At 53.6% G+C, this 15024-nt stretch overlaps 1 protein-coding gene across 1 annotated transcript; it reads right to left on the bottom strand.

The window, feature by feature from the left end:
• Window positions 1–271: 271 nt before the first annotated feature.
• Window positions 272–14689, bottom strand: LOC100459240 (cytochrome P450 2S1). The gene is made up of 9 exons (XM_024238230.3): window positions 14234–14689; window positions 12967–13132; window positions 9755–9904; window positions 9059–9219; window positions 8793–8972; window positions 6302–6443; window positions 4067–4254; window positions 1704–1845; window positions 272–1523 (listed from the first exon to the last, which is right to left on the bottom strand). The coding sequence occupies exons 1-9, from the start codon at window positions 14402–14404 to the stop codon at window positions 1315–1317; spliced, it is 1509 nt and encodes a 502-aa protein (XP_024093998.2). The 5' UTR covers window positions 14405–14689; the 3' UTR covers window positions 272–1314.
• Window positions 14690–15024: the final 335 nt, after the last annotated feature.

Here is a 15024-nt window from a genome sequence, read left to right as displayed (position 1 = left end):
TGAGGAAGCCCCCAAGGTCCACAGTCCAGCTTGGGTTACCCTCTCCTTGCCCACTTCCCACCGCCGGACACCTTGGCCCTTTTTGGAAATGAGGCCCAGGGCGTCCCCAGCCCTCCCCCTCCTCCCAGCTCCACATCTGGTCCTGATGTCAACAGCCAGGGTGGGCGGTGGCCATGTTTTTCAGCTTCCGCCCAGCCTCAGGGGAGGGGTGGACTCCCCTGTCCCCACCCCTTACTCACAGTGACTGACACGGGTCACACAGGCAGTAGGCTAAAAGCCAGAAACAAATTTTAATTCTCAAGCCCGACCCTAAGTCACAAGGAACGTCAGATCCGGCTCACTCCCTGACAGGGTGAATTGGAAACTGGCCCCTACTTGGTCTCTAACCCCTTCCACTGGGTCTAGTGGGGACTCTGACGCCAAATAGGGGCTGTAGATCAGTGTGTATGTGTGTGTGGAGGGGCAGCAGGGGCCACTTTCCACATGGTTACATAAGCACGTGTTGGGGTTGGGCAGGTGTTCCTCCGGTCTGAGGGTCCTCGTATGTCCAAAGTCTCTGTGCATAATCGCAGACCCAGATGTGTTTGCATTTGGTAGAATCAGGGTGCTTAACAAGGGCTGACTGAGGGCTGCAGTTGTGGAGGTGGCTGGGGACTGTGCCTCCGTGGGAGCGGTGTGTCTCAGTGGGAAGATACTCTGGGGAGCCAGGACGATGCCTTATGTGGGTAGCTGTGTGGACCAGTGGTTGGGGGTGTGTGGACATCGGTGGTCACAGGCCGGGAGAGTGGTGCAGCCACGAGAGGGAGCACGAGGTGGGGCCATAGACAGTGACAGTCCCTCGGTGGCATGACCCTGGAGGGGGCATGCTGTTCCCTGTGCCAGGCACCAGAGACAGGGACACTGAGAGTTTGATGAATGGAGAGGGCGTGTGAGCTGTGAACATGTGTGGCTGTTTCTGTGGCTTGTGAAGGTGACAGCCAGACTCCCACGTGTAGGTTGCAGATCCAGGGGAGTTGGTGGGTTACCTGGCTATGTGCTTGTGATTGCAGATGGAGTATATTTATGTCTGTGGAAAGCTAACGCAGCAGTTGCTTTGTGGCCCTTGTAGTTGTGTATGGGTGTGTGGTTGTGCATCTTAACAGCAGCATGAGTCAAGTGAGTGTGTGGGCCATGGGACAGACTCTGGAAAACAGCTGCAGGTGTGTAAATGTGGCTGCCTACAGTGTACACTCTGGAGACATTAACCCTGTCCATGCCCACTGTTGAGGCTGGAGGCACCGTCCCGGGCACCCACCACTTCCAAGTCGCCTTCCTTCATCTGGTCTGCGTGGTGGAGTGAAGATCAGTGGGACAGACTTGCAGCTGGAAGGCTGGGGGGATGTTGAAAAGGCCACTGATGGTGGGCTTGAGGCTCAGTGTGCCCGGCGGGCATGGGCTCTCCAGGGAGAAGGCTTGTAGGATGGTGGTGAAGAAGAGGAAGAGCTCTGCTTTTGCCAGGCCCTCTCCAAGGCAGACACGCTTCCCTGGTGAGGAGAGAGAGAGAGAGAGGGCTGAGCCAGTACTCCTAACGCCCAGGCCCGCGGGGAAAACAGCAGGCGGAGGGGCCAACAGTAAGCCCAGGGTGCAGAAGGGTGCCCCCAGCTGGCACAGATGCCTGGAGTTTGCCAGCACCTGCTTGTGATACCCAGGGCTGCAGCAGATACCTAAGGAGAAGGGCAGGAACGCCTCATGCTTCCTGAACCGTCCATCTGCGTCCAGGAAACGGTCTGGGTTGAACTCTTCTGGGTGCTTGAAGATGTTGGGGTCATGCAGGATGGAGCCAAGGAGGGGGAAGACCTCCGTGCCCTGAAGGGAAATAATAATCAAACTATAAACCCCTTCCCACCCCAGTCTATTTGGTCCTTGAGTGTGGAGTACAAGTCTGGGGTGCCAGGGACACTAGTTCACAAAACATAATGGCATCAACATTTGTGTAGTGTTGAGTGGCGTGCAGTGGCTCATGCCTGTAATCCCAGCCACATGGGAGGCTGAGGTGAGAGAAGCATTTGAGCCCAGGAGTTTGAGACCAGCCTGGGCAATATAACAAGACCTTGTCTCTACGAAAAATTAAAAAATTAGCCAGGCATGGTGGCATGAGCCCGTTGTCCCAGCTGCTCAGGAGGCTGAGGTGGGAGGATCACTTGAGCCTAGGAGTTCAAGGCTGCTGTGAGCTATGCTTGTACCACTGCACCCCAGCCTGGGAGACAAAGAGAGACCCTGTCAAGAGAGAAAGAGAGGAAGAGAGGAAGGGAGGAAGGGAGGAAGGGAGGAAGGAAGAAAGAAAGAAAGAGAGAGAAAGAGAGAAAGAAAAAGAAAAGAAAGAGAGAGAGAAAGAAAGAAAGGCAAAGAATAGTAGTTAAGGCATAGGCTCTGAGTTCAAATCCTGCCTCTACTATTTGCAGGCTGGGTGACCTTGGCAAATCTTCTAAAAACTTTTCAAGCTCTCGGTTTCCTTATCTGTAAGACGGGCATGATAATGGTATAGGGTCGTTTTAAAGATTAAATGAGATAATAGATATTCAAAGCACTCAGAATAACCCCTGATGCAGAGCAGGTCCTCAAGCCTGGATACCTGTCATTATCATCATTAAATCGTTGCTGTCTGGTACACAGGACCGGTTCCCAAGAGCTGAGTTGGTGTTTGTTTTACAACCATTATTTTACAGCTTCAAGTTGATACTATTATTGTTTCTAATGTACAGGAGGGATATATTGAGGTTCAGAGGGGGAAGTGATTTGCTCAAGCCTCCATCTACAAAACAGGAGGGGGTAGGTTGGGTGCAGTGGCCCACGCCTGTAATCCCAGCACTTTAGGAGGCCAAGGCAGGCAGATCATGAGGTCAGGAGTTTGAGACCAGCCTGACCAACATGGTGAAACCCCATCTCTACTAAAAAGACAAAAATTAGCCGGGTGTGGTGGCATACGCCTGTAATCCCAACTACCCAGGAGTCTGAGGAAAGAGAATTGCTTGAACCTGGGAGGCGGAGGTTGCAGTGAGCCGAGATCATGCCACTGCACTCCAGCCTGGGCAACAGAGCGAGACTCCATCTCGGAAAAAAAAAAAAAAAAAAAAAAAAGAAGAAGAAGAAAAAGAAAATAGCAGCATAGCAGCACTGGATCCTAACTGCCATAGGTTTGATTCTGCAGTGAAGGTGGAGGAGGGAGCTGCTTGCACTAAACCGCTGGGGTTTCTGGGGAAACATCGCCCCCTTTTGGTTCTGCATCGGAGCTGCTCTCCAGTGAAGGGCACTGAGATTGAGAGAGAGAGACAGAGGAGAGAATGTGTCTGCAACAGGGGCTAAGGGTCAAGAGGGCTTCCCTTAGTCCTGGACTTGCTCCTTAGTTTTCAAACTGCTTCTCTGTACGTTACCTCATTCGATTGTCCCAACCACCTTGGAAGGAGGTAGAATTAGGAGATCTGTGGGGCATATGGGGCCCAGAGATAGAGTCAAAGGGCAAGAAAACACAAACCAAAAAGAAACAGAAAGAGTTAAAAGATGCAGAAAGTGTGGCTGGGTGCGGTGGCTCACGCCTGTAATCCCAGCACTTTGGGAGGCCGAAGCGGGCAGATCACGAGGTCAGGAGTTCAAGACCAGCCTGACCAACATAATGAAACCCCGTCTCTACTAAAAACACAAAAAATTAGCTGGGCGTGGTGGTGGGCACCTATAATCCCAGCTAGTCGGGAGGCTGAGGCAGGAGAATTGCTTGAACCTGGGAGGCGGAGGTTGCAGTGAGCTGAGATCACGCCATTGCACTCCAGCCCAGGCGACAGTGCAAGACTCTGTCTCAAAAAAAGAAAAAAAAAATATGCGGAAAGGGAGGGGGTGTCAGAGAAAGAAGGAGGAGAAAGATGCAGGGGGGTAGGGAGTGGAGGAGGAAGACAGAGACAGAGAGAGAGAGGGAGATAGAGAGAGAGAGAGAGACACTAAGATCAAGAAAAAGTCAGGGAGACACTGACAGCAAACCACCAGGGCTCAGGCCCCGAGGCAGAGAACCATGGGCAGCAGCCATACGCATACCCACCTGGGGCAGGGTGTACCCTCGGAAGCGGGTGGTCCGCATGAGGGTGCGGGGTATTCCCATGGGCACCAGCGCCAGCAGCCGCTGCGCCTCATGCAGAACCGCGTCGGTGTAAGGGAGGCGGGTACGGTCGCCTAGGCTTGGTGCCTGGCCAGCCCCCAGCTCCCGATTCAGCTCCTCACGTACCCGCTCTGCAAGCAAGAGGAGGGCAGGAGTCAGTCAGGGATAGGGCCCAGGGATCCCCCTCTCAGAAGCCCATCTGCTTGTATAGCTGTAGTTTGGGGTGAGGCTGACAGGTGGGGAGGAGTGGTCCCCCAGCCCTCACTGAGCCCAAAGATCACACATCTTGTGTGTTGGGTGTTCCATCTATCTTCTTTCTCTCTTATTTTATTTCATTTTATTATTATTATTATTTTTTGCAACAGTTTTGCTCTTGTTGCCCAGGCTGGAGTGCAATGGTGCGATCTCGGCTCACCACAACCTCTGCCTCCCGGATTCAAGCGATTCTCCTGCCTCAGCCTCCTGAGTAGCTGGGATTACACGCTCTGCCACCCAGGCTGGAGTGCAGTGGCGCAATCCTGGCTCACTGCAACTCCGCCTCCCGGGTTCAGGAGATTCTCCCACCTCAGCCTCCCGAGTAGCTGAAACTACAGACGCCTGCCATCATGCCCAGCTCATTTTTGTATTTTCAGTAGAGACAGGGTTTCACCATGTTAGCCAGGCTGGTCTCGAACTCCTGACCTCAGGTGATCCACCTGCCTTGGCCTCCCAAAGTGCTGGGATTGCAGATGTGAGCCACCATACCCGGCCTTCTCTCTCTCTCTTTTTTTTTGAGACAGGGTCTTACTCTGTTGCCCAGGCTGGTGCAGTAGTACAATGACGGCTCACTGTAATAGCCTTCACCTCACCTCCTGGGCTCAAGTGATCCTTCCACCTCAGTCTCCTGAGTAGCTATGACCACAGGCACGCACCACCACGCCCAGCTAATTTTTATATTTTCGGTAGAGACAGGGCCTCATTATGCTGCCCAAGCTGATCTTGAACTCCTAACCTCAAGTGATCCTCCCACCTCAGCCTCCCAAAGTGCTGGGATTACAGGCATAAGCCACCATGCCTGGCTCATCCATACTTTCTTAATTCCCATAGCACCCTTGTGAGGTAGGTATTGTTATCTATCCCCATTTCCTAGGTGAGGAAACTGAGACTCAGAGAACCCAAGTCACTGCTGGAAGTCACAGCTGGTTCCACTCCTGCAACACTACCAAGACCTCAACTCCCATATTCCAGGTCAGCCCATCCCCATGGCCCACGGCAGCTGCCTGACTCTAAAATGCTGGAGTTGGGCTGGGCGCCTTGGCTCATGCCTGTAATCCCAGCACTTTGGGAGGCCAAGGTGGGCAGATCACTTGAGGTCAGGAGTTCGGGACCAGCCTGGCCAACATGGGGAAACCATGTCTCTACTAAACATACAAAAGTTAGCTGGGCATGGTGGTGCACGCTTGTAATCCTAGCTACTCGGGAGGCTGAGGCAGGAGAATTGCTTGAACCCAGGAGGTGGAGGTTGCAGTGGGCCGAGATCGCACTACTGCGCTCCAGCCTGGGCAACAGAGTGAGAGTCTATCCCCCACAAAAAAACAAAAAATAAAAATAAAAACCCAATTTGACCTTGCCCTCCCCTGCTCAAAGTCATTCCATTGGTCCCCATGGCTCAGGATAAGGCGACGAGGCCCACAGACACCTGCCTTGTCTTTCACTATGCCTCATACTGCAGTCAGCAACTCCTGAACCTCTTCTGGCTCCTCGACATCTCAAACGCCATGCCCATCGATGCCTCAAAGATCTAACTCAGCCTGTCTGCTCAGCCCACCCACTCTTCCCTCTAGAACTCTCACTTTTTTTTTTTTTTTGAAACAGTGTCTCGCTCTGTCACCCAGGCTGGAGTGCAGTGGTGTGACGTCAGCTCACTGCAACTTCTACCTCCTGGGCTTGAGCAATTCTCATTCCTCAGCCATCCGAGTGCTGGGATTACAAGTGCATGCCACCACGCCCGCTAATTTTTGTATTTTCAGTGGAGATGGGGTTTCACTATGTTGGCCAGGCTGGTCTTAAAATCCTGTTCTCAGGTGATCAGCCCGCCTCAGCCTCCCAAAGTGCTGGGATTATAGGTGTGAGCCACCTTGCTCAGCCTGGAACCCTGACTTCTGTTCCCAACACCTGGCAAGTGGAAAAGGCTCTTACTTTGGACATGAGGGTATTTCATCAGGAGCAGGAGGGTATAGCCGACCGTGGCGCTGACCGTCATCGTTCCAGCAAACAGCAAATAAATGACTGTCATCAGCATGTTCTTGTTGGTGAATTCTGTGTCTGGGTTTTGTTCCTCCTGAAAGAAACCAGGCAGAGGGGCTGAGAGAACACAGCCTTCGGGAAGTAAATGTCCAGTGTCCAGAACAGCCAAGCCTGGGGTCAGCACCACAAGTTAAAGTTTTGTCACGGGGTTTAGATAAATTTTTGGGAAGGTTGGGAAGTAGACTTTTTTTTTTTTTTGAGACAGAGTCTTGCTTTGTTGCCCAGGCTGAGTGCAGTGGCATGATCTCGGCTCACTGCAACCTCCGCCTCCTGGGTTCAAGCAATTCTCCTGCCTCAGCCTCCCGAGTAGCTGGGATTACCGATGCGCACCACCATGCCTAGCTAATTTTTGTACGTTTAATGGAGATGGGGTTTCTCCATGTTGGCCAGGCTGGTTTCAAACTGCTGACCTCAGGTAACTGCTGTACCATTTTCCACAGGGCTGCATCATTTCACATTCCCACCAATGGTGTACATGGGTTTCAAAGTCTCCACATCTTCATCAACCCTTATAACCTTCTGTGTTTTTGTTAGTAGTCATTCTCTTTCATTTTTAAAAACATTTCTACCAGAGAGAACTAATATCAAGAGGCTACTTTCTGGCCAGGCACAGTGGCTCACGCCTGTAGTCCCAGCACTTTGGGAGGCCAAGGCAGGTGGATCACTTGAGGCCAGGAGTTTGAGATCAGCCTGGCTAACACGGTGAAACCCCATCTCTACTAAAAATACAAAAAATTAGCCAGGCGTGGTGACAGGCACCTGTAGTCTCAGCTGCTTGGGAGACTGAGGCAGGAGAATGGCATGAACCTGGGAGGCGGAGCTTGCAGTGAGCCGAGATCGAGCCACTGCACTCTAGCCTGGGTGACAGAGCGAAATTCCGTCTCAAAAAAAAAAAAAAAAGGTGATTGCCAGGGGTTGGGGGAGGGAGGAACAGGCAGTTGTTTAATGGGTATAGAGTTTCAGCTTTGCAACATGAAGGGTTCTGGAGACTGATTGCCTAACAGTGTGAATGTACTTAACACTAGTGTACTGTATACCTAAAAATGGTTAAGATGGTAAATGTTATGTGTATTTTACTATAGTTAAAACTAAAAAAAATTCAATAAAAGAGAAAAGAAATGAGGCAATAGGGTTAAGAAAAATTTTTCTTTCTCCACAAACAGGGAGGCTGCATTTAATTAAAGAATGTGGCCCCATTCTTCCAAAGTTCGTACAATTAAAAACTATTTATTTCCTTAAGAGTCACCTTAATTCTAGTTTACTTATAGGGCATGGTGTCCTTTTTTGTTTGTTTGTTTTGTTTTGAGATGGAGTTTTTCTCTTGTTGCCCAGGCTGGAGTGCAATGGCGCAATCTCAGCTCACCGCAACCTCCGCCTCCCGGGTTCAAGCGATTCTCCTGCCTCAGCCTCCCTAGTAGCTGGGATTACAGGTATGTGCCACCACGCCCAGCTAATTTTGCATTTTTTTTTTTAGTAGAGATGGGGTTTCTCCATGTTGGTCAGGCTGGTCTCGAACTCTCGACCTCAGGTGATCCACCCGTCTCGGCATCCCAAAGTCCTGAGATTATAGGCATGAGTCACCGTGCCCGACCAGGCATGGTGCCTTATGCCTATAGTCCCAGCACTTTGGGAGTTCAAGGCAGCAGGAGGATTACATGAGCCCAGGAATTCAAGACCAGCCTGGGTAACATAGTGAGAGTCCATCTCTACAAAGGAAAAAAAAAAAAAAATTTAGCCAGGTGTGGTGGTGCACACCTGTTGTCCCAGCTACTCAGGAGCCTGAGGCAGGAGGACTGCTTGAGCCCAGGAGTTCAAGGTTGCAGTGAGCTATGATTTTGCAACTGTACTCCAGCCTGGGCAGCAGAAAGAGATCCTGTCTCTTTAAAAAGAAAAGAAAAAAAAGGAAAAGAAATATTGTTCTCATATAATTAATAAAGTGGACTTTATTAACATAACTTGATATTGCAAGGCTTCCTAATAGATGACCATAATTCACATAAAATTGTGAATTTACATAAAAGTCTGGGGAGGCTGTAGGGGATGGGATGAAGTGATCCTGGGGATTGCTGGTGTAGGACCCTGGGCATGGGGCCTGAACACAAGGGCCGAGGTGTGAGGGAGAAAGAGGAGAGATGCTGGAGAGACAGAGAGCCGGGCACAAATGCCCAGGTGGGCGGGAGAGGCAGTGAGAGCAACGCCCTGAAAGGGACAGACAGATGTGCAGAGAAGGGATGTACACATACGCACAGAGACACTCATACTCACAGAAACATGCAGAGAGAGAGAGAGAGGAACCCAATCGAGGTCCCCAGGGACACCTGGCTGGGGACCTGCCAGGTCACCACGCCCATTCAGAGAGGGGGTCCCTGCACCCTTCCCGCACCTGTGCCATCTTCAGCAGGAAGGCATCGACAAGGTCACGTGCGGGGCCTGAAGCATCCAGGTTCCCCTGGTGCTGCTGCACCTGCCGGACTGTGAAGGCAGCCAAGGTGCTGACGTGGTGGAGGAGCTGCTTGTGGGGGCCCGGCAGGGGCCGCAGGAACCAGGAGAACATCTCGTAGGTCTGTGGGGAGAAGGGCAGCTAGTTCTCATGGGACCTTGGCAGGAACCTTCAGGGAAGGTAGTTGGAGGGGGGTCCCACCCACTCACCTGACCCCCCCGGGAGCTGACTCCCAGCAGGGTACCACCAGCTGCCTGGACCACGGCCTGGAACTCCTTATCCTCATAGGAGAAGCGGAGGCCAAAGAGGAGGGAGCAGACTACGTTGGAGGTGGCCTGGGCCAGCAGCAGGGAGGGATTGAATGGTCGTCCTGGGGGGAATGGGGGCAGGGAGGTAGGCTGTGATGGAGCCAGGCAGAGGGGAGCAGGTTGGGGCTGAACCCAACCAGAGAGAGACAGGGAGGCAGGGAAAGACAGATGGATGGACAGCGCAGGGAGAGAGCTAAACAGGCAAAGAAGGAGACAGACAGATAGAGACAGAGAAACAGACAGGGAGAAAGTAACAGAGTGACCATCACACGGACAAGGAGACAGAAACAGAGATAGACTTAGGGCCCGAAAAATAGAGGAAAGGAGAGAGAAAGAAAAGAGACAGAGAGCGATGGAGACCCAGGAAGAATGGGATGATAGCACCAGGGACACAGAGAGAGATGTCATGACAGCCTCGGAGAGACAGTGGGACAGAGACAGAAGGTGGTGGTGAACAGAACCCCCAGCCCAGACCTAGAGTTAAAGGCTTCCCCTCCTGCCCATTCCAGGACCTGGGTTGGGGCCACCCCCAGCCACAGTAGGAGAGTTTTCCCTTTCACTCAGCTGGAGACCCTGGGGTGACCCCGCCATGCTGACCTTCTGTGCCCTGGAATGCCTCCACCAGACACCGGGCCTCCGCCTGGATCAGCTCCTCGCCTTCTCGCTTCCCCATGCCCAGGTCCCGCAGAGCAAGCATGGTAAACTTCCTCAGCTGCCTCCACCGCTCCCCGTTGGAGAAGAAAACCCCTGCGCAGAAGGCTAGACTCAAAGAGGGACCAGCCCCTCTCCCCATTCCCCCTTCTTCCTTTCTTTCTTTTTTTTTTTTTTTGAGACGGAGTCTCACTCTGTTGCCCAGGCTGGAGTGCAGTGACGTGATCTCATCTCACTGCAACCTCTGTCTCCCGGGTTCAAGCAATTCTCCTGCCTCAGCCTCCTGAGTAGCTGGGACTACAGGCGCCTGCCACCACGCCCGGCTCATTTTTTGTATTTTTAGTAGAGATGGGGTTTCACTGTGTTAGCCAGGATGGTCTCAATCTCCTGACCTCGTGATCTGCCCGCCTCAGCCTTCCAAAGTTTTGGGATTACAGGCGTGAGCCACCACGCCCGGCCGATTCCTCCTTCTTTCTAGTGAGGTTCCCTGAGGGGGACTCTTCAGGCTCCATCTGAGTCCATTCCAGCCTAGCCCAGGGATGAGGACTCAGTAGGTGCTCAATAAATGCATAATCAAACTGGTTTTCCCATCCTTTGCCCTTGGTTAAGGGAGTACATTCTCCTGAAAAGTAGGTAGCTGGGATGACCCAGGCTCCTTCTGTTTTGTAATTATTATTATTATTGAGACGAGGTCTTGCTCTGTCACCCAGGCTGGAGTGCAATGGCACGATCTCAGCTCACTGCAACCTCTGCCTCCCGGGTTCAAGCGATTCTCCTGCCTCAGCTTCCCAACTAGCTGGGATTACTGGCATATGCCACTACGCCTGGCTAATTTTTATATCTTTAGTAGAGATGGGGGTTTCTCTATGTTTTCTAGTCTGGTCTTGAACTCCTGACCTGAGGTAATCCACCTGCCTCGGCCTCCCAAAGTGCTAGAATGGCAGGTGTGAGCACTGCACCTGGCCTGTTCTGTAAATAACCAGGATGAATGAAGAGTTCTTTCCTCCTTCCTTCCTTCCATCCACCCATCCCATCATTTATGGAGTCCCACTGGGTCCTGTGCCCCATGTAGTTTGGAGGTTGAACAGAGAGGGAGGAGGATGGAACTGCACCGTTTTCCTCCCTTATCCAAGACACCTGCTCCAGACAGACCCTCCCTGTCCAATGCCAGCCTGTCGTGGTCTCTTGGGCACCTCCCCTTGGGTGTCTCCTGTCTTTGCCCCACTGTGTTCCAAAGTGGCCTCAGCATCTCTCCTCTCCCTGTTTCAGCCCACCATCCATTCCTTGGCCAGAGCCCCAGGCCTCTCCCAATTACTCCTTCCTCCCCATCCCCTGGCCCCAGCCCTGGTCCATCACCCTGGACCTCCCAGCCTCCCCATCACCTTGGATCCTCCCTATCACCCCGGGCTCCTAGCCTCCAGTTTCATCCCCTTCAGGCAGCAACCACAGGATCTTCCCAACTCTGAATACAGATGTTCCCTGCTTAAAATCGACTGGTCCCAGGAAAAACAAAAGCCCAAACACTCTGGCGTGACTCACAGGCCCTGCATGACCAGGGATTTCCCTGGCTTCTCAGCTTTGTTACTTAACCCACTACGACTGCGCTGGTCTTCTCTCACTTCCTCAAGGGCGTCAGGATCCCCTGTCTAGGCCTATGATCCTGCAGTTCCCGCTGCCTCCATCACTCTCACCCCTTTCCATCCCATCCTTGGTGAACTAACTCGTTCATCCTTCATGTCCCGGCTCAAACGTCACCTCCTCTGAGAAGCCTTCCCTGATTCCCTCTTTACCCTCGTACATATGCCTGTGCCCTGTGTTTGCTCTCAAATCTGTACCTCTCATTTTAGGATTATATTCCCTCCCTCTATTGTCTTACTGCAGTACAAGCCGGCCTCTCCCACAGTAGGAGAGGACACCATATCTGCCTGAGTCATTTGTATGTACCTGGTACTCAGTACAGGACCAGGTATAATGATTTTTTGTTTGTTTGTTTGTTTTGTGGAGGCAGGGTCTCACCATGTTGCCCAGGCTTGTCACAAATGCCTAGGCTCAAGTCATCCTCCCCATTCAGCCTCCCAAAGTGCTGGGATTACAGGCGTGAGCCACCGTGTCCAGCCTGAAAATTCATCAGTTGAATGGATGAATGCTTCTCTCAAAGTCATGCTTTTGTAGGTGCTGGTCTTTCTGCCTGGAACACCCTCCCCACTCATCTTATGAGTCTCAGCTCTGACACCCTGTCTTCCAGGAAGACTTCCTGAATCTCCCTCACCAAACAAGCTGGGTCAGGTACCTCCTCTAAATTCCTACAGTCCCAGGGCTTCCCTCAGCCTGGCCCTGACCCCTCCCCATCCCACCCTGACCTTTCACCCCGTGCTTCCCCATCTTGGCCCTGACCACTCTGGGCTGGCACTGTGTGGTGAGTCTGTTTCCCCACTGGCCTAGGTGCGCTGGGGAAGCAGCACCGGTGCTGTCTTAGTCACTACTGAGTTCCTGGCAGCACCCAGCATGGGTCTCCTGCTTTCTGTTGTAACATAGAGAACTGTTTCTATTATTCGAGGGCTTGCCCACCAATCCCCAGCACCTTGAAAGCGCTCCGGCATCTTTCTGAACCCTCAGGGCTTTACCTGGATCATTGATGGTTATCACTGATACTACAACCTGGTGATTAGTGAGTGCTCACTTTGCACAAGGCTCAGTCCTCACTCAATCACTCAATCCTACATGATGGGCACTGCTTTTCGTTTGTTTGTTTGAGATGGAGGCTCACTCTGTTGCCCAGACTGGAGTGCAGTGGCACGATCTTGGTTCACTGCAACATCTGCCTCCCGGGTTCAAGCGATTCTCCTGCCTCAGCCTCCCAAGTATCTGGGATTACAGGTACACACCAGCATGCCCAGCTAATTTTCATATTTTTAGTAGAGACAGGGTTTTGCCACGTTGGCCAGGCTGGTCTCGAACTCCTGACCTCAAATGATCCACCCACCTCCGCCTCCCAAAGTGTTGGGATTTCAGGCACAAGCCACTGTGCCCGGCTGATGGGCACTGTTATCACTCCATTTGACAGATGTGGAAACAGAGGGACTAAGCCATGTGCAAAGGTCACACACCAGTAAGTGGTGGCAGGCTGTGAGCGGAGGGCCTAGCAGCCCTTGACTTACCATGGCCATCAAAAGTCCGTTCCAGCATCGCTACGGTTCCCCGGCCGCTGAACTCCTCAGCCTGACCTCCCAGGGCCTCCCGCACAGCCTCCTGCCCAACCAGGACCACCACAGGCCGCCAGGGTCCCAGGTAGATGGTGAACACCGGTCCGTACTTCTTACTCAGCTGGGGGCAGGGAGGAAGAAAGAGGAGGGTGCTGTGACCTCTTCGATCCAAGGTGTCTCCATCATGGCCCCTGTCACTTGAGGAGCCACCGGGTCTAGCTTCTACACCCTCTACCAGGAACCTGCACCCATCCCAGCAGAAATAGCTGAGGCTCAGTTCTCTTTTTGCACTAGGCTCCCGGGCCTCCTCCCCCAGTACATCCTTCAGTGGCATCCCCCAACTTCCTGCCGTTCCCTTGCTTCCTGCTGAACCCTAACCTCTGATGCTGGGCAATCCAGAAGCAGTTTGGGTCTCCCTTAATTCCTTAGGGCCCTCCCTGCCCACCCAATATCCAGCCACCCCTTTCAGTCACCACAAAACCCTGAAATTCTGGAGCAGACACTGCTGAGTATCCACCCCATCTCTCCCCCAAGACCCCACCCTTTTTTCTACGTCCTTGAAGTCACCCAGAATCCTTTTGAATGGGAAACTTCAGGCCTCTTCCCACTCCCACCTGCTATCCCCTAAGGCTGGGGCTGCCTCTGCCTTCTTTCTTGCTCTCCTTCCTCCCCCGTCCCAGGAACTCCCAACTGAGCTCCACCCATCCTCCCATCCTGCATTCTCTGCAGGCAGATCCTTCAGCGGGACCCCCTCTCTGAGCCTGCAACCCTCCAGCCTCTTCTCTGCCTCCAACTCCCCGCAGGGACGCCTCCCCCTTTTCTTCTTTGTGCCCTCTTCAGCATGCCCCACCTGTATGGCTCCAGCTACCTCTCCCTCTGGGACAAGCCCAGCCGCATCAGCTTCTTCTCGGCTGGAGGACTCCTGTCTCTCTCAGCCTCAGTCCCTGCCCATCACCTTCCCAGGATTCTGTAGGCAGAGGTCTCTGCCCCTCCTAGCCCTGGCCCCCCACCCCACGATCCTCTCTCCCGGGCACCTCTCCCCTTCTCAGCCCTGGACAACCTGCTCCTGCCCCCAACCCCCGGACAGCTGCAACCCCTTTGCCTTGGGACCCCTGACCCTGCCTCCTCCCTAGGATACCCGAAAAGCCCCTCGCCCTGGCACTCGGGTTTCTCTCCCAGGGATCCCCCCGCCCGTAGCCAGGACGTCCCCAGAGCCCCTTACCCGCATGAGCCCCGAATACAGCGCCCCGGGCCGTAGCTGCAGGAGGTTTCCCAGCAGTGGTAGCGGCGTGGGCCCGGGGGGCAGGTGGCCTCGGGCCCGGGTCCCAGACAGCGCCAGCGTCAGCAGCAGGAGCAGCGCCAGCAGCAGCGCCCAGGTGCCGGTCGCCTCCATCTCAGCAGGTCGGCTCCTTCTCCTCTCCCAGGCGCTCCGCGCGGCTGGGCTAGTTAGGGGCGGGAGCCGGGCGTCTCCCTCCCCAACGAAGTCAGGCGCGGGGCGGGGCAGCTAGCCCAGCCCCCTGCCTCCTGGGCAGGCTTATCTCACCGCCGCCGGGTTTCTCCCGGACCACCGCCGCCGCCTGATGTCGGGAACTCATGCTCTAACGGATGTCTCCGAGGTCACCCAGATTTACGCGGGGCTTGGGCGGCGGAGACAGCGCCTTGGGCCCCCGGATAGGGAGTAAGCAAACAGAAGAACCTGGAAGCCAGAGACTTTGGCCGCCTAGAGGTTGCCACACCCTGCATCTGGCGGTGACCCCGCGCCACTCTCCCCAGCTCCTACCTCCCTCATTGTTCGGATGTGGGTTCGTGTGTGAGTGCGTGTATGGGGTGTCTTTGAGCCAGTTTTCCCCAGCATCATACATCTTCACGAACCGAGAGGAAGGACTTGACCTTTAAGGATAAACAATCTGAAGTCCAGGGAGATAAATCGGTTGGCCCCAGGTCAACTTGGCTGAGTGGCAGAGTTAATATTTCGACTTGGACCAGTTAGAATGATTGAGTCATTCATTCATT

This window comes from Pongo abelii, chromosome 20, assembly GCF_028885655.2.
Source record: "Pongo abelii isolate AG06213 chromosome 20, NHGRI_mPonAbe1-v2.0_pri, whole genome shotgun sequence".
NCBI classification, from domain to species: Eukaryota; Metazoa; Chordata; class Mammalia; order Primates; family Hominidae; genus Pongo; species Pongo abelii.
This window is presented reverse-complemented; position numbering and strand designations above follow the sequence as displayed.